Here is an 18,245-nt window from a genome sequence, read left to right as displayed (position 1 = left end):
GAGCTAGGTGACTGACTTGTTTTAGTATTAAGTTGATCTCTATCAACCTCTTCTAAGTAAACATAATTAAAAATCCAAATAAAGTGGGGAAAAATAAGTCTTCATCTTACCCATAACAAATATCCAAGCTACACTGAACTGCTTTTATATAGGAGCTCATACTTTGCATTCACCTACCTTGCTAAGGTATTTACTTAGAGCATGTGCAGTAGAATCTGTTTCAGTGTTATTAAATCTTATTAGTACAACAGAAGTACGTGCTAAGATTTTAGATGGCAGTAGCAAAACCTGTTGAGAACTGATCTTTTTTTCTCTAAAAATATTTTTGTAGTCTTGATTCATGTAGGAGCATTCTCTGATCCTCCACAAAGTTAATCAAGTTATTCATTGTAAAAAAAAACCAATTCCACAGGTGTGCTCCTCTTGTTACCGCTCAGGCATGACCAAGTTCTCTTCCAGTATTCATAAAAATTTCCTAAGAATTTTATGCAGCTAAATATCATCTTTTGTTTTCTTTATTGATTGTGCTCTTCAGATGCTTTGTAACCTGTCCACGTCATGTTTTGTCCCTGATACAAAACTGATGTCACTTTTTCAATCCCTGGTTTGATGCAGTGCAGCACTTACCTTGCATTTCTTAAGTGCACTGCTGGGTTGATCTCATATTTTTAATATTCCTTTTAATTCCTGCACAGACCATCAGACAAAGCTGTTGTACTAAAACTTCAAAGCATTTTAATTTTGTTAATAATGTGAATTAAATGATCCCATTGATTAAAGTAGTAGAAATTAAATCTTATCCAAAAGAAAAGTGATAAAGTGCGCTATCTCCATTCACAGGAATGCTTAAAATCTTTTTATTATGAGGCTTGCCATTTTCTCAGTCCAGCCAGGCAGGACAGCCTAAGAAGAAATCTGTAACTAAATAAGAGTATCAGCGGTATTCATCAAGATTAAAATCAAAGCCTCTGATTATTCATTCTTCTGTTGATGGTATTATTGCTCATGGAAAAGTTTTAATATGGGATTGTCTCTGATTAAATCTTTGTTTAAGAGCTGCTTAAAAAAGCATTGCTAATTTTCTCAATAGATTTTACCAATGGACGCCACTTTCTGCAAATCTTCTGTCATAAAACTGAAAAAGTGTTGATAAGTCCCAAAGATTACTCCTGTTTTCCATCACAGTTCAGCTATCGTGTGATCTTTCAATATATGACATTCGTTCTCCAAAAGGTTTTCTTCTCTTATAGAGAAGACTATGGCATGGCAAGATCATATCAAGTGCGTTTTACTGTATCTTGGTATGGAGAATAGCTTTGAAAATAGTTGAGACTTTCAGTGCCAGCATCTTTAATGTGTGCGAAAGCTGTTGGGAGCCTTTGGACAACAAAACTCACAATGTCAAAAGACAATACTTAGCATTCAGCATTGTTACCAGAGAAGCTCTAGATAGTTTATTACATGTTGATTGTATTGGTTATAGCTTGAGGCATTGATAGCATAAATAGAGTGTTTTAATTAGTCAGAGTGCTTGATTAGCTTCTCTGCTTTGAGGAGATAAAGAAGCTTCTTAAAGAAGTCTGCCCCAGAAATATTTTTGTAAATTTTTTTATATTTTAATAATGAGAAATATTTTAACAATAATTTAGTGTTTTAATAGGAAATAATAAACTTGCCACACATCTCCATTGCATCAATCATAAATCCACCATAAATCCATACCTCTGCCTCCCTTTGGAACCACCAAAATCCCAAGCTCTTACACTAGCACCTACTAGAACAAATAATAACACATCAACTGATCCAGATGCCTCAAAAGAAATATAAGGAGGAAAGTGAGCAACTTATTTACACAAGAATTAAATAACTGAAGAACTAAATAACGGACAAAATCTAGTGACAAATCATCCAACCTCTGATTTCTCAGACTTAATCTTTCAGGAGGACCCTGCAGAGATGGGAGTATTAAGAACTATGAATTTAAGAGAGATACTGGTTTAATGGCACACCCTTCCTCCTTCTGTGTTCTGTGAAAGAAATGTCTCTGTCTTTTCCTTCAGAGATAACTATCCTATCATCTTTCCTTCCTTCCTTCCTACTAATAACCTCTCTGATTTCCAGGTACCTACTGCCTTTTTTTCTTTAGAAATAATCTGGAATATATTTTATATGAAAAACACGTATCTTCAAACTCTTCCAAACCTGCAGAACTGTGTATATGCTCTAATGCTTCTTTACTTTTCTAACTACATTTGTTAATCAGACTGAGACCAAGCACCATCCTTCCTCTACCATCCCACTGGATATCATGTGCATTTACTTAACTGCTGTTCCTGAAAGCTTTCAAAGTTTTGGTGTAAATGAAGAATCTTTGGGTGTATTCATGGAATACAAAAATGGTACACAATGACAGAGAAAGCTAATAATGAGTTCTCTGGGCAAGCATGTTGTGTGTTTGGGTTGTACCAGCTCTCATTGGCAGAGCAGCAGAGGAGGAATGGTTGGAAGTCAGACATATATGTGAAAATGGAATGATGGGATAAAAAAATGTGAAGCATGTTTTTGACATATTGAAATGATGGAAAAATCTGTATCTTTTCCTTTAAATCTCCTATACTACTTGCTGGATTTCTACACAAGCAGTTCTGTTTTCTGAGGCAGAAAATTAGTTTTTTCCATTTTGACTGCTAACTGATAGGTGGTTGTCCCCAAATTCACCCCAGATTATGTGTACATGCCAGCAGGAGATGATGTAGAATCAACAACAAGTCCAGAAGTAGCAGAAAAACCAACAACAACCAACAAAAAAGCAACTGGCATATTTTAGCAATTACAGCACATGCCTAAGCCTTTCCAGATTTCTCTGTCAGAAACGAATCTGACATGAAATCTTCAACGCTTTTCAGAAAGTAGAAGTACATCACCTGTTTTCTTGGACAATTGATACAGTCAGGTGGTGTAAAGAAATCTGTCAAGCTTTGGGAAAATTCATCCTTTCTAGAGGAATCCTTGGAAGCTGAAGTTACTTGCACAGCCCTAGCTGATCTTTCTAGCCTCTAGCACAAGTTGGATACAAAATGTTCTTGTACCAACTGTTGAACAGCCATGGCCAGACAAACTGAATTAACTCCAAACTAACTTAACTCAATAGAGCTGCACTGTTCCACCAGCATGAGGCAAACACAGGGGAGTTTAATGACCCCTTTTTCCATCTACTTCCTTTGCCTTGCAGTGAAATATATTGGTCAAAAAGGATGGATCTGGTTCCATCAGAATGAGATGATTTACTGAGGTCCCTTGAATTCCATTTCAAATGTTAAATTTCAATCACTGAGTTTAGTTAATGGTGATGTGGAAGCCTGAATGTGTTATAGCTTTTAACTGTTGAGCAGGAGAGATGGGAACATAATGAAACATCAGCTATGCACAGCGTACAGAGATTAGCTTCTTATATGAAAAAAATTGTGAGACGTGGTCAACTGCAGAAGGATTGCCTGAACTTTGTGACTTGGATGTGTCCCTGCAGGGCTGTGTTTCTCTGACTGTATAACTTGAATGAAATCTCACACATGTGCTTCCTACCCACTTTCTCAGTGAAAAAGTCTACCTTTCAGCTTGCAATAAAAAGCAATAGCAATAACAATAAAAAGGACTGTTCTGTTTTCCTTTTTTGAGCTGTAACAATCAAAGGCAGTGTATCATAAAGTGGCATATCGGAAATGAACACTGAACTTTGCATCAATGTATGATAATGTGAAAATCATTTTTAAAAGCTGTCACAAAGCAGTGTTCAGCAGAAGCATAAACTGCCTATAAAATTAAATAGGTGAAGAAGCCCCATACTCTCTCATCTATGATAAAGATTACATCAAAACTTTTTTTTTTCTAGAAGCAACACAGATTTGTGACAGCTGTGATGAGTTCTCTGTCTTATGGTCAGCAACTAGAACTATGTTATGGCCAACAATAAATTTTTATCTATAACACATAACAAATTTTATAACACTAACACTTGCTGGGTCACCCAGTTGGACTAGATGATCTTAGTGGTCTTTTCTAACATTAACAATCCTATGCTTCTGTGATTCTATGACCCTATAGAGCGGGCTCCAAGCAATGCCAAATCAATGGTAACCAAACACAGCTCTTGCAATTGCCATTAAGCCTTTTTCCCCAGGATTTTTGCTTGACCTCTACAGTGTCATCAAACACAGGTGGCTTCTCCCAGGTCTGTTCCACAGCAAAGGACTCTGATGAGTCCCATAAGCTTTCAGAGCACAGCTCTGGGGATTATAGATCACACCTTTTGTTGAGAGAGTAATACCAGCTGAAGATTTTCAGTGTGAACATGCTAAGGAAGGAAGGAAGCCTTAACTTTTTTAACAGTGTTAGCTGTAAATTAACTATATGTTTTATAATATATTTATAATAATAAAATCACAAACAGGAACACAAACTGTGCTTTAGTTCTGATTTGGTTTATGTTTTTCAGAGACTGGTTGGATGCATTCAGTCCCCCCATCACTCCCGCAAGCCAGAAATTGGAAGAGCACATAAAATCTTTGTCAAATCAGAGTATTCCAGGTAGGAATTTGTTAAGATAGTGGATAGAAAACCATTTCTGAACGCTGTTCCTGTAGAGCTGGTTCTGCTTTCCAGTAGTTGTTTTTTTTATACTGCTATCTTTTGAGTTCAGCATCATGTATTATTTTCAGTTCAAACTAGCAGAGTTTTCCATGCCTCTGATAGAAGAATAACTTATGCAGTTGTAGATTCTTAGCATTCTGGTTCAATATAGATTAATCCCATTAAAAAATACATCTTGTTTAAATTTGGGAATTGGTGATAGTGAATATGGGGGAAGAAAAGAAAAAGAAAAAGAAAAAAAAAAGAAAAAGAAAGAAGGCAAAGACTAAAATTGATGTTCAGAAGAACCAGAACAGTTATCTATGTGGTACTTGTCTTCTGATTAAAAAAATAAATAAATAGAGCCTTAAATGAAACCTCAGCACAATCTCCAAAGGAAAAAATTACTGAGTTACCACCTCAAGCACTGCAGTTTTTTTCTTCATAATGGCATTTGCTTAGAGAATGACAAAGAACTTTGTGGAAGCTGGAAAGTTGACAGCAACAGAATAAAACATATATCTTGTTTTCTTCAAACCCTCTTTTTTCTTACTTATGTGTTAGGAAATAGGGTAGACACCTACATTTTTCTTCAAGTCCAGGGAATTCAATGTGATATCTCATAAATCTGACCTGTGTATTTTGATTGCCTGAGGATGAAGATGTCTCAGTGATTTACAGTCCAGAATAGATTATGGCCCCCAAATTGGCCATCTTTTCATAGATGTGTATTTGTAATTGTTTATGACAGCAAAACAGAATTCTGCTGTCAGGAGGGACCTTGCTTTGAAGAATCAAATAATATGTTTTGTTAAGGGTCCTAAATAAGCCCAGGAGAATTGGACAGTAATCCTTGAGTTAAAGACGTGTTGGATATAAATTTGTGAAAGGTCTCTGAGAGTGCCTTGATGTGGATTGATGTCTTGGTGTCTGAATTATGAAATCCAAGGCTTGCTGCAGTAGAGCTTGAATCTCTGTAAATTTTAACATTTGGATGATTGTCTCTAAAAAGCTAATAAAGCTATGTATGCATTTGAAAAATTGCTGGATTTCTGCTAATTCACACCACATTTTCCAAACTGTTTTGTAAATTCTTCCTCAACTCATTTTCCTTAATGCTGAAATCTTTTCACGATGTGTCTGTCATGGAAAGAAAATCTCTATGTGTACCATCACTTTTTATTTTGTCCTTTTCGTTTTGCACATTCATTGAATCTAATTCATTTCTGATTCACGTATACGATGATATTTGTAACTTTGTTAACTTACGGAGATTTTTCTTCTATCTCAAAATAGGCCAAAAAAACCCACTATAGTAGTTGAAGCAATCACACTTCATTTCTCCCAGGAGTTGGAGGAAATAAGAGACCAAGAGAGCAGTTCCCTGACCTTTCATCCCCAGTCTGGGCTTTTTCTGAGCCACTAAAAAATCTTCCCTATTAAAGTAAAAGAGAAGAACCTTAGTGATCTTAGCAGCTGTGGGAAAGGGGAGGCATGACTGGCACAGTGAGGGCCTCACCCAATGCAGATTGTGGGCAGCTGTGAATGAGTTCCTCTCAAAAGTTATCAAAAGATCACATAGCTTACATTCAGCTTATGTGAAAGACAGGTTTAAAAAAGGAGCCTCAGTATATATAAAGTATCTGTAATAAATCTGTCTATCTTCATCAGTGTATTTTAGGCTAAGAATTCATTTCTGTAACCTCAAAAGTTTCTTGTATTTTATATAGCTTTAGACAGCCTAGATCTAAAAATTGTACTGTCTGAAAAAGTCTTATCTCCTCTCTGATATTGCAAGGTCTCTTATACAATTGTTTTGTTTTGTTTTTGTTTTAATATCAGATAGCAGACATTAAAATGCATTTCTAAGAAGTCCCACAGTTCAGTTGTTATGAGCAGTTAGGATGCCACACTGCCGTCCTCCACTTTAGGAGAATTTTAAGACATTTATATTTACAACTAGCAATCCTTATCTGAAAATATTAATTGGAGTATATACCTTTGCATACATAGTTAAAGGTCCTGTCTCAGGATAACACTATATCTTATAGTCTTGCTTTGGTTTTTATTAGCCTTCCTACAGTGAAAGAGCTCATTGTATCAGAAAAGTCAATATGAGCTCATTTATTGCAACAATATTGACTCTTCTGTAAGCTTGTTGGACTTATTTGTCACACGATTTCTTCAACCCATTAACAACAATGAAATATACTGAATATACTTCACCAGCTACCTTTAATGTGTGTATAACCAGCAATAATAAATACCCTATGAATGCTAAAAAACTTGAATCCTGTTGCTGTGAGACCAACATAACAAGCAGCAAGTCTTCAAACAGAAATGTTTGTGCTGCTTAATTTTCTGATTTCCACGTGGAATATTTTAATAATACACAGTTGGATTCCTACAGTCCTTAGGAACAGATTGACTGTCTTTGTTGGACTAAAGCAGATGTTGAGAAAGACGCCACTTAGGAGTACTTCGATACGCTCTCAGTGAAGGTACTGCTGCTGAACAGCCCTCTTGGACTTTGTGAAGTCCAGCTGTTCAGCAAACTGAATGACATCATTTCACCTCAGCTGAAGGCAACTCTTCAGAAGTATACAAAAAAAAAAAAACTGAACTGCATTTATCTTGAAGATCACGATTCAAAAGTCAAAAGATTACACAATTTAAAGAGAAATTATGTCACATTTGACAGAGAGGTATTTCCATGTTATTTTTCAAAGAGAATGAGAGTGATTTACTCTTACTTTCCCCTCCTCACACAGGTGAAGATGACCTCAATGCTGAAGAAGACGAGGAAGTCCTGACTCTTCTGTATGATCCATGTCTGAACTGTTACTTTGACCCAAATTCTGGGAAGTACTATGAGTTGGCATAGTCAGATCATGAGGGCACACTGTTTTGTATTCAGAATAGATTTATCTTTTAACCGTTTTTGAAGTGTGACTGGGCTGTATAATTTATCATGTAATTTAAGTCTTGAAGTAACCAGTAGTTTTGCAAAGAAATGAATATATTTTGTACATAGTGTCTTATTTTTATAGTTTCACATTAAGTTGTACTGCAGTGGAAAATCACGTAGCATGGAAGTTCCAGTGGGTAAGACATTTATTTGTTAGTGTCATTTATTTCCAGCATTCAAAACTCCTACATGGGAATGAATGAAGGCGAATCAAGAGCTTTTGTGGTGGTCATCTCTAACTTACGGTCTGACTCAAATAAAAAAAACTTTTTCCATTCATCATTTATTGGATTCCTTTGTACATACAAGCTGTGGCCCAAAAAGACACATTCAAAAGTGTCTACTTTGTAAGCTGCCTTTGTCATCAGAAAAAAAAAATATAGGATGGGCTCTGGTACCAGCTGCCCTCTATTTCCTGCTGTAATTTGAGATGGCAGTAAGGAGTGATCGTTTCAACACTCAGAAATTGGAGCCTTGTTCCACGTAAAGGCAAGAGGGTGTAACGTCCTCATACGTTTATGTTAGTTTTTCTGTTATACTTTGCAACGTAAGAACAAAACTTATGTATCCCATCCATATTGACTTTCAGTGCAGTTTCCAGTGAGGGCCCCAGAGTTCCAACTTAGAGACTGAAATTGCATGCATCATAGTGTGATTTCTTCCTGCTATACGTATCATATTTGTGTTGACCATGGAGTAAGGCTATGGAGATAGAGCAGACCATTCATAGCATTTCAAAATAAATGCAGTCCATGAAACTGCACAGGGCAGGGGCTGCCTGTGGAAGAAGCAAAGTGTTTGGTTGTAATGGCATCAAGCTCACAGCAGCTTTGGAGTCCAGCAGTTCAGTATGTAACAGTTTTTTGGAGGGAGTTAAAGTGGATGTCAGCATCACATGGCAGAAGTGATCTATGGACATTTCTGGCGATTCGTGCTCTGAGTTTCTACTTGATTATATCCAGAGCTGTTCCACAGTAATCATTTGCAAGTTGATTACTCAGTGAATTTTTAAGAATAATGTATTGGAATGTCATAAAGTGAGCTTACGAAGCTCACTGGCAAGTGATTTAAAATGTTATGTCTGTAAATTATTTGTAATTATGGATGCCAGTTAATGAATATCCAAGAATCAATTGAAAATGCAGCTGTTAATAGCAGCTTGGCACAGGATCAGACTGTGTATTTGGCTTCTGTGTCAGGTACAAACATATCACCGCCAATTGATTCGAGTAGCACTGAAATCCGCAGGAAGACAGATACTGTGTGGAGATAATTTACTTACCCTGCCTTAGCCAGTTTATCCCAGAAAGATTTATATCTGTTCTTGCTAATGCCATAATCAGTTTAAGAGTTCAATGAAATCATAATTTTGCCCTTCAGAAATCAGATCCTGGCTCACACACACTTGTATGTACACAACTGCTTTCTGCTTAGCATTGCTTGTTGTATGTCCTCAGCAGCCGTGTGAGCTCTGTGATGCCAAACAGAGCACCTCTGTCCCAAAGAGCTCCTCCCCTCAGGACAGCAGCATTGCCTTTTCCCCTCTGCTGCCATGTTTACAAGGTGAGAAGACATGAGAAGTACTTCTTACTCTTCATGTATCTTTCAGACATCAGACGCTCGATTTTGGTGCATCCTGAAACTTTGGGTCAGATGGCAAGACTGCACAGGCTGGAAAATCCGTGCAAATTCTTTTGCATAATGCATTTCATGCTCAATTTTTTTTTCCATAGCATTTCTTTATATTAAAAAAGAGATTGTTTTTAAGCAATGAATTATGTGCAGAACAAAAAGACAATCCAGTCTCTCTTTCCTGTGTGGTACTTCTGATAATCACCACTTCTCTTGTGGTTACTATAGTAACTCGGCATCCTCAGCTGCCACCTTTTCTGGCACTTTGAAAAAAAATCTATTGAAATTCAGTTCCCTCACAAACTGAAAGCTTGGTTTCATGGCACCCACGGGAGTGTGTCAATGTAACAACAGTGCTTCTCGTTGGTTCTGGTTCCTGTTGAAGTTGCTGTTAGCAGCAGCGCAGGAGCTCTCCCTCTGATGCTCTGGATCCCACTGCAGTCACTTTGAGCAATGCCTCATCCACCTCCCCCAGCCAGGAATAGGTTTGGGGTGCTGCTGCTCCATCGGGTGCAGCCACAGTCCCATATAGCCATAAACCACAGAGCCAGGCTCTCAGCACCACTCTCACTACACTGTAATGCTGCTGGGCTTCCAGCAATGCTTCCATTACACCGCTTGGGTTTTTTATCTATTAACAAGTTTATTATTGGATGATTGCATGTTTTATCTTCGTGGGAGACCAGAAAAAGCCTAGGTCACAAATTACAGGCGTCATTTCAGAGCACTGCATATTTATTAGGCCATCTGCTACCGCCGTGCTAAAGGCACAAACCTTCGCTCCAGCAATCTATTCGCAGCGACTGCCTTACCACCTGAGGTGGAAAATACTAAAGCTCTGGATGCATTTATTATCACACTGAGTAATTTTATGATGTGTTCATACAGCTCAGAAAACATCCCGTGCTAGTGTTTGTCTGCTGCTTTCTCATCAGGAGGGCTCTCCAAGGAAGAATCCCATGGTGCCATGGGTTTGTTGCATTGGGCACATGGTGGCACTGAGTTTTGTCATTCAACCCTGGGTCATCACAGAACCACAAAATCGTTTGCGTCAGAAGGGAACCCGAAAGGCCATCAGTCCAACCCCCCCTGCAATGAACAGGGACACCTACAGCTCCATCAGGTGCTCAGAGCCCATCCAGCCTGACCTTGGCTGTAGCCAGGGACTGGCTAGGAAAACTGTTACTCATTTCGAGATAATTTCAAAGCTCATGGATGATTATTATTCTGTGGAAATGTTTTTCCAATGAAGAGTTTAGTTTGCTGAGCATTCCTTCCCATTTCCAGTGCTGCTGTTTCCCATCCCCTGCATTAACACATTACCACTGAGAATGAATGGCTGCACTTTTGGCTTTGTATCTTTCTTCCATATTTTTGACAACTGTTTTTCATGCCTTGCATAATTCACTGCGACCCATGATAAAGTCAAGTGCATTCAAAGCCTGTGCATATTTAAGTTACTGCTTCTCTTTTGTGCAATAGCCTATAATCATATTTTAAAGCAGTTACAGTCTTTGTTGCAGTCTTTTACTAAGCACACATATTGGCATTTTTTGTTACTGGGTTACTGAGCGCACTGTAACGACTCACGCAGCTCTCACGGACAATCATGTAAATCCTTCTTAATTCACAGTTTATTGACCACAGTGGTTCTGGATGAACATCTGGCGCCAACGTCCCTCCTGTGGGCACCTCACCACCTGCTGCCACGTCTCCGTGGAAATTCCCAAAGTTCCTCTTGAAAAACCAACAGACGTGCTGCAGCCCTTCGGCGCGTCTGCAGGAAAGCCCAGCAGGGCGGCCACGGTGTGAGCAGAGCTGAGTAACCATGGGCAGGCAGACGCAGGTGAGGAATGTGTCAGGCGAGTTCGGCCACAATAAATACCTGCTTAGCAGGCAGGGGATGTTCAGTTCTAAATCAAATTGCATATGAAAAGTGGAAATTGCTGAGACTGGTATTTACCTGTGAAACCAAAATTACTTCGTAAAGAAAATAATTACAGACAGACTGTCTAAAAATCGGTCGTGAGCCCTTATGAAGCAGTTGAGACAGAGACACGGCTGTGAAGCACAGCGTTCAGAGCTACACCCCACATTTTGTTCTGGTTGCAATGCAATGCCTTTCAAGTTTAAGAAGGTCTTCCTTAAGAAGTTTAAGGAGGTCCCTCCTTCCATGAAGTATTAATAAATCAGCACAAGGGAGAAACCCTATTACCAGAAAAGGCTGATGAGTTCAGGGAATTAGTGGGGGAAACACGAATATTATACTAAAAGCAGTTGCTCATTGCCAATATCGAGGCACCAGTGAGGCAGCTGAGCTCAGTGTTGGCTCTGTCCTACAGGGACACATTCAGGGCCATGTCCCAGACCCCATCCTGCAAATGTGGAGCTTCAAGGAGAGCAGCTAAGGATCTTTTGCTGCAGCTCTCCTCCCTGACACCCATCCCTCATGATGCCTTAGAGTCATAGCATTAATAAGGTTGGAAAGACCTCTAAGATTACCTTGTCCCACCATCAACCAAGCCATCACCACCATACTGAACTGTGTCACTCATGCAACATCTATCTTTCTCTTGAAAACCTCCAGGGATGGTGACTCCAATACTCCTGGGCAACAGCCCTGACCACTCTTCTGCTCGCCTCTGGCTGCTCCGAGCAATTAATAGGTTTACAGCCACACAGCATTCCAAGAGGTTTTCTGAGGCTGGGACTCTTTGGCTCTTCCATCAGAAAGCAAAGCAGCACAGCCCTTTGCTCATCAAATCCCCCAGCACTCTTGTCTTAGCCCAGAGTAAAGGCTAAACAAACACATCTAAACAACTGAAAAGCACGTCAACATTCAACTTCAAAATAAAATGCAGTGAAGTGTGAAATTATACCTTTTATTCCATAAATCTCCAGCAACCCGCACAGCTCTGTAACTTGTATCACGCTTTAATATTGGCAGAGTTTAACACACCATGCAGACCCCATAAAGTAATTACATTTCATCTCAACAAAGAAACAAAATCCCAGCTCATTCATCCCCCTCCATCCGAGGAAGGATTATAGACAATTCAGTGCATGTCGATTTTTCCTGGCGATAAATCCAAAGCAGGTCACCAACAAAATGGTAATGTGGCTTCCCCAGGCAGGTGATTTACAGGGAAAAATAGAGATACTGTTTGGTGTCTTTCAAGGCATTGTCACCCTGCTAAAACCCCTTTGCTTTCTGAAACTTCTTGAGTTATCCTCTACTTACAAGAAGCTTAAAAACATAAAACTTACTGAGAAGCCACCATTTCCATGCTTTGCAATTGCTGATCTGTTGGGTTTTGTTGCTTTGGTTTTATGAGTTTTGTGCCAGATCCTCATTCAGCTTTTAAAGAGTTGTTTCACTTTGCAATAAATGAAGCAATTTGAGCAACAATGGCAGAAAGACATCAGAAGGCACAGACACATTCACACCTCATGGCACCAGCCACTGCGTGGCCACCAATCCACCAAGGTCCCCTTGGGCCACCAGGCTGGGGCCAAGTATACAGCTGTTTGCCATGATGGAGATGGCCAGAGGTGCTTCTCCACCAGACACAAAACACCACAGCCCCAAAGGTTTTCTGCCATCCCAAAATCAGCCACTGGTAAGGCATAAAAACGAACACACTGAGAAGAAGAAAGGGCACAGTGGCCTTGACAATATAGCTTGGCTCCCAGTTCACCCAGGAAAGCAAAGACATGAGCTGGTGTATGCAGCTGTATTACCATAGAGGGATCTTTTGTATATGGAGAGGTAGCAGTGAAACCTTAACAGCAGAGAGGGTTAAATTCTGCTCAGCACCACCAGAAGCCGGAGAAGGGCTGATGGAAGAAGTTAGCAACCTTCCTGGGAGTCCATGGGCAGTTGAAGACCAAACTGAGTAAAATACTGCAAGGTGAGCACTATGTGAGTTACATAGGGCAAAGAATTTGATACTGATATAATGAATTATAATAAAATCAGCAAGGACAAATAACAGAGACCTGAGATGCCACGAAATGTCATTTCTTCTGCCCTTCTTCTGCCTGGTGCAGGCACAGCACCAGGGCAGCCCTATGGATGCAGACAGTCCCAAACCATCACAACAACAATGTGGTTACTGGGTAGTAACTCAGCAGATGGTGACTTTTTGAAGTTGATCGTGGTACAAGTGATACTTTCTGAGTTTGTTCCTTTCCATTCCGATTCTCAGTAGCGTGTTCAAATGTCAAGGAGCATCATATTTCTATCTTTTATTTCCTCTGTGAGAAGAAATCTTCCTTAAGAAGCCTCAGAATTACATCTTGGGAGAAAAGCTATGCTCCCTCGATGAAAGCAATCTACTTTACAAACATTCCAGACTATAATAAAAATAATAGATGCAAAAAGCTCCTCTGGCTTTGTTCTCAGTGGAGACTTTTAATTTCTATTCCACTTTTTACAGAGACATTCTGTCGGCACTGTGATGCCTTACTGGGTTGGTGGATCCCATTGACAGCACAGAGGTAAGATCTCTGTGGGCTCCCACCTCTGCCGTCCCCCCACTGAGGCAGCCCCCAGTGTCTCGTTCTGCCCCAGTGCACTAAGCAGCAGCAGGTTTGCATCACTCAGATGATGCATCCCCAAAGCCTGCCCTGCCACAAGCAATAAGCAAACCTGGGCAGCACAGCACGCAGGATAGCCCTACACTCACTCAAACATTGTTTTTCAGCCACACAGAAGCAGTAGAAGCAGCTGCAAGTTAACTCATTTCACTGAACAAGGCCCAAGGACAACTTCCTCCCATAATATAGGGCCAGTCTGGAAACCTGCAGGTGAGGAGCAGATAGAAGCATCTGATCCTCAGTGCCACATCTCCACGTTCTCAAACACCTCCAGGAATGGTGACTCCACCACTCCCTGGGCAGCCTGTGCCAGTGCATCACCACTCTCCCTACGAAGAAAGTTTTCCCAGCATCCAACCTAAACCTCCTCTGGCACAACTTAAAGCCATTACTTCTTGTGTTATTGACACTACCTGGGAGAAGAGGTTACGTGTCCCATTGCACAGCTGGGAGCACAGCATTTGGCCAGCAGTGCTTCGCCCAACGTCCCTCCATATTTAGTGCGTGTGAAGCAAACTGGAAGCCTCAAAGGCACAGCCATTGGTAAGGCTGGGATTTGTCCCCTCTTGTCATTAATTGCCCAAATCAGAGCTGCAGAGCTGGCACTATGCTCCACTGCACTTTGTAATGAAATCACTGACTGTGCCTAAGAAACAGATTTAATGATATGATACTAATATAGCCACACATTTCCCATGCAAACATTCATGATCTACATCCACACCCTTTTTTTAATTCTGCTTTTGCTTTATAACAAAATATTGAGCACAGCACCACTGGCATTGGGCAGAGGACACCAAGCACTGAAGCACTCCTACTGTTAATCACATAAAGAAGGAATCTGTGGCTATGGGGTCGGAGGTCCCCACGGGCATCCATCCGCATTTTGAGGCTCTCAGCAGCCAAAGGAGCAATGCAGAGGGGCTGGGTGCTGCAGAGGGGTTGGGTGTTGTAGCAGTGGGGAGGTGTTTGTGCTCCAAGTTCTCATTCAGCAGTCACCAAGTTGTCTCAGAGGAAGGGCAGCGACTGAGGGTCTGAGGAAGTGGGAGATGTGCTAATTGCCTCCGACAGGCGTAATTGCTGCAATTCAGAATGCTAAAAATGTGAAATTAGGAATAATCAATGGATGTTTATGATCTGTGTCTATACCGTGGATTCAGCTAATACAGAGTAATTACACTCTTCTAATTCCCGGTGTTTGTCATCGTTGGGTTGCAGAGGAGTCCTGCAGAACAATAACAGCGGATTGGCTGTGCAAGAGCTGCAAACTGTGGGCTTAGCGCGGCGCGAGCTAATTTCTCTTTTAATGGTAAAAGCGGTTATGATTTCCCTTATTTATTCCTCTCTCCGAGCGCCGGGGGCTGCGCCAGGGCTGCAGCGGGCGATGGATGCGCTGCGCAACAGCACCACCAATTGCCGCGCCGGCACAAAGCACGCACCCACTGCTGCGCTCCTGCTGCCAGGTGGCACTTCTGCCGCTCGCCCCGTCCCGTGGCCCCGTACCTCCTCCCAGGATTCATGCCTCCAGATGGCCACCGCGACTGGGGTGACAGCCATGAGATGCGTTATCAGTTTGCCGATGTGATTCATCCCGCAGGCAACCCAACGCTGCCGGTTAAGGAGCTTGTGTGTGTGTGCAAAGTTAGCTACCAGTGGTGGAGTTAATGGTACAGCTGATTAGAGAAGGAAGCCTCCAGCCTCTGGCAAAGAAGGGGCAGCCAGAGGCATGGCATGTAGGGCTCCCAGCCCCATAAAGGCAGTGAGATGGGGAAAGCGAGTGGTGCTCCAGCAACAGCTGCAGACAATGGGATTTGGCCACGGTCCCACTCCTGGGCCCAGCTTGGTCACTGCCACTGCCCTGCAGCCCTGCCCACCTCCTGCATCCTGCTTGGCTCCACAGTGGGAGCAGGGCCTCTCCCTGGTTAACCATTGACTTGCAGGGGGAGATCTGGCCACAGGCACCCGACTGAGCAGCCAGCATGCAGCCAAATGTTTTTATGGGGCCGAGGAAATTAGAAACGCTCTGGCAAACAGTGCTGCTCCAGTGAGGAGTTCAGCAGTGCACAGACAGGCAGATCTCCCGGGCCCCTGGGCAGGCTCTGGGTGGAGCCTACGCCTAAAGCACCACTGAAATCTTTAGCAATATTTACACAGGAACCTTTTTGTTCTGAGAATGGTTTTTAAGCAAATAGGCTTCAGGTTTATTAGACAAATACCTCCAGTTATTGCCCGCCATCCTCCGCAGCTCCTTCCTTCTCTCCCTCTCTTCCAGTGGCTCTGGCTGACAGCGGAGCACTGTGCTCTTTCCAGCATAAAAAGAAAAAGAAAAAAAAAAATCAATCCAAACAATTAAAAGAGAACATAATAGAAATCCCAGGAGAGGGTTGCCCTCTTGTAATGCAATCAGGTTTCATCAATTTCACTGCTAAGGGACTTCACCCAATGAATTTTACCTGGGATTAAGGTGAAAATAAATAGCCCGAATAAATAAATGACTTCCCCAAAGTGGTAGTGTTTATTGGTTTATTTTTCCATCTCTCTCCCTCTGCAATGAAATCAATACATGCATAGAAAACCACGAGTTAGGCAAAGCACTGTGCAGTGGGGACACACACGCAGGCGTGTGCCTCCACAGTGACTGGGACACAATGGGGACGTTTTGCAACTTTCTATATTCTAGGTCTGAAGTCATTGCCAGCTGCAGGCTTTACTCGTTGCATTTGAGGGAAGCTCAGTGAGCTCCAAATGCAACCCAGTACCAGCCTGGAGATCTTACTTGCAGAGGGGGATTTCAGAGATAAGGGGCAGTGAGGCTGGCAGGGATAAGGTTAGAGGGAATGGGAAAGAGCTGTGGGAGATGCAGAGACACAGTGCTATGGGCATTTTCCACAAATGTTGGCAATGGGACCCAGAGCAGCGCCAGGCAGGAAGGAAAATTTCTCTCCTTCCTCATTGCATACAAACCTGAACTCAGCCTTCAGCCCAGCCCTGCTACAACTCACTGCTTTTTATTTACCCTTCAAACAGGAAAAGCAACTCTCAGAGCAGCTCCTTTACAGATTTTCTACACCAAGCCTTATCTCCGAGCACAGAGCATTGGGCACACTGCTGCAGGTGAGGCTCTGCCTTCCAGCTTCAGGGTGGGCTCCAGGACGGACCACACCATGCTGTGACCCCGAATTTGGACGGTAGGATTGGGTCCCTGTGGGTATCAGTGATGTGTGTCCATGGGGGACGTGGTGGCAGCAGGGAGGTAGGCAAATTCGGGTGGGAAATGGTTCATGATTCCACTTGCAACCTCTCCCAGTCCACATGGGTGAAGATATTGCACGATCAGGTAAAGGGAAAACATTTGTGCTCCTGTGCTGCGCATCCTTAGAGCTGGTGCTGCTCTGCCAATGTGGGAATTGCTCCCAAACTCTGCTTCTTGCTAGAAATGCCCACAGCTGCATCACCATGAGTCCAACAGAGTGTATGCAAATTAAGAGGACAAAAGTGCTTGCTGAACAGAGAGAGAATGACACCAGCCCTTGGCACCAGTTTCTTTTCTTTTCCTTCTGATTTAAAGAGAGGACTTTCCTCTGCAGACCTCTCCGACCACGCCAGCCTAAACTGCAAGCTGTCAGTGGCATTCTGCAGTCCATAATATTGAAAACTCACCCTGCATCATCCCAGAAGGAAATGACGCAGGGCTGTGACTACAAATACACCACTTGAGCTCTTCCTTGTCAGCGGCACAGAGAAGAGTTCCTGGGAAAAGGACAGTACCAGTGAGTGACAGAGGATAGCCCAGGGGCTGCAGAATGACTGATGCACTGGAGCCAGGACTTTGATACGTCAGGGTGGGGACAAGCACGTGCTCAACAGGAATCCACGCATTTATGGTGGCTTGGTTCCTGATCTTCGTCAATGCAGATATGCTTAACAGAGCAATTACTTTTTCATCTAACATCTGCCTGGTTTTTGTGGATTACAGCCACGCTTCACGGTGTTTCTCCTTGCTCAGGGTGACGCGGGATCAGTGACAGCCCCTCGCTGTGTTCCCTCAGCATGCGGGTGACAGGTAAGGATGGAGACGAGCATTTACTTTTCCCAGTCCCATTTTCTACAGCTCTTCATACCTATTCCTCATTTGCATGGCCCATTTCAAGCCCGTCTGCCCTGCCTTCCCCTCACCAGCATCACAGGAAAGGGCATTTGTATAAGCACCAGGTTTTTATGATATTTGTGTAGATTTCAGGCTGTTGTGTATTTCCCAGTGAAGCCTTCAGAGGCTGAGAAGTGATAGTTGCTGAGAGGTTCCTGCTTCCATAAGAGCCATTCAGCTGCAATCTAAGTATATTTTTCTACTCTGTTTCCATGCAGGACAGGAACGTTTTGCTCCAGTGAGTGTTGCTTTAAAGCCAAATGCCAATCACAT

At 42.1% G+C, this 18,245-nt stretch overlaps 2 protein-coding genes and 1 long non-coding RNA gene across 8 annotated transcripts in view; 2 read left to right on the top strand and 1 right to left on the bottom strand.

Annotated features, from left to right (window-relative positions):
* Positions 1-9,006, top strand: part of CFAP20DC (CFAP20 domain containing) — a 62,823-nt gene extending 53,817 nt beyond the window's left edge. For 4 of the 5 annotated variants that reach the window (XM_090148317.1, XM_031606434.2, XM_090148313.1 and 1 more), the window contains 2 exons: positions 4,493-4,584; positions 7,398-9,006. In XM_090148317.1, coding sequence (XP_090004443.1) covers positions 4,493-4,584; positions 7,398-7,510 — 205 coding nt within the window. In that variant the 3' untranslated portion in view covers positions 7,511-9,006. The remainder of the gene's footprint in view (positions 1-4,492; positions 4,585-7,397) is intronic. The other variant, XM_090148316.1, reaches the window with a different exon arrangement.
* Positions 9,007-10,433: 1,427 nt separating this feature from the next.
* The window catches only part of LOC149916445 (uncharacterized), a 16,633-nt gene continuing 8,821 nt past the window's right edge, over positions 10,434-18,245 (bottom strand). For both annotated transcript variants that reach the window (XR_016470135.1, XR_016470134.1), the window contains exons 2-3: positions 16,042-16,127; positions 10,434-15,050 (exon numbers count right to left, since the gene is read on the bottom strand). This is a non-coding gene — a long non-coding RNA (uncharacterized LOC149916445). The remainder of the gene's footprint in view (positions 15,051-16,041; positions 16,128-18,245) is intronic.
* FAM3D (FAM3 metabolism regulating signaling molecule D) overlaps positions 16,238-18,245 on the top strand; it is a 5,707-nt gene continuing 3,699 nt past the window's right edge. The window contains exon 1 of the mRNA XM_090148312.1: positions 16,238-17,888. Within this exon, the coding sequence (XP_090004438.1) occupies positions 17,876-17,888 (13 nt within the window). The 5' untranslated portion in view covers positions 16,238-17,875. The remainder of the gene's footprint in view (positions 17,889-18,245) is intronic.

The sequence above is a fragment of the Phasianus colchicus genome, chromosome 11 (genome assembly GCF_987193195.1).
Source record: "Phasianus colchicus chromosome 11, bPhaCol1.hap1.1, whole genome shotgun sequence".
NCBI lineage: Eukaryota > Metazoa > Chordata > Aves > Galliformes > Phasianidae > Phasianus > Phasianus colchicus.
Note: the sequence above shows the minus strand (reverse complement) of the source record. Positions and strands in the feature narration are given on the sequence as shown.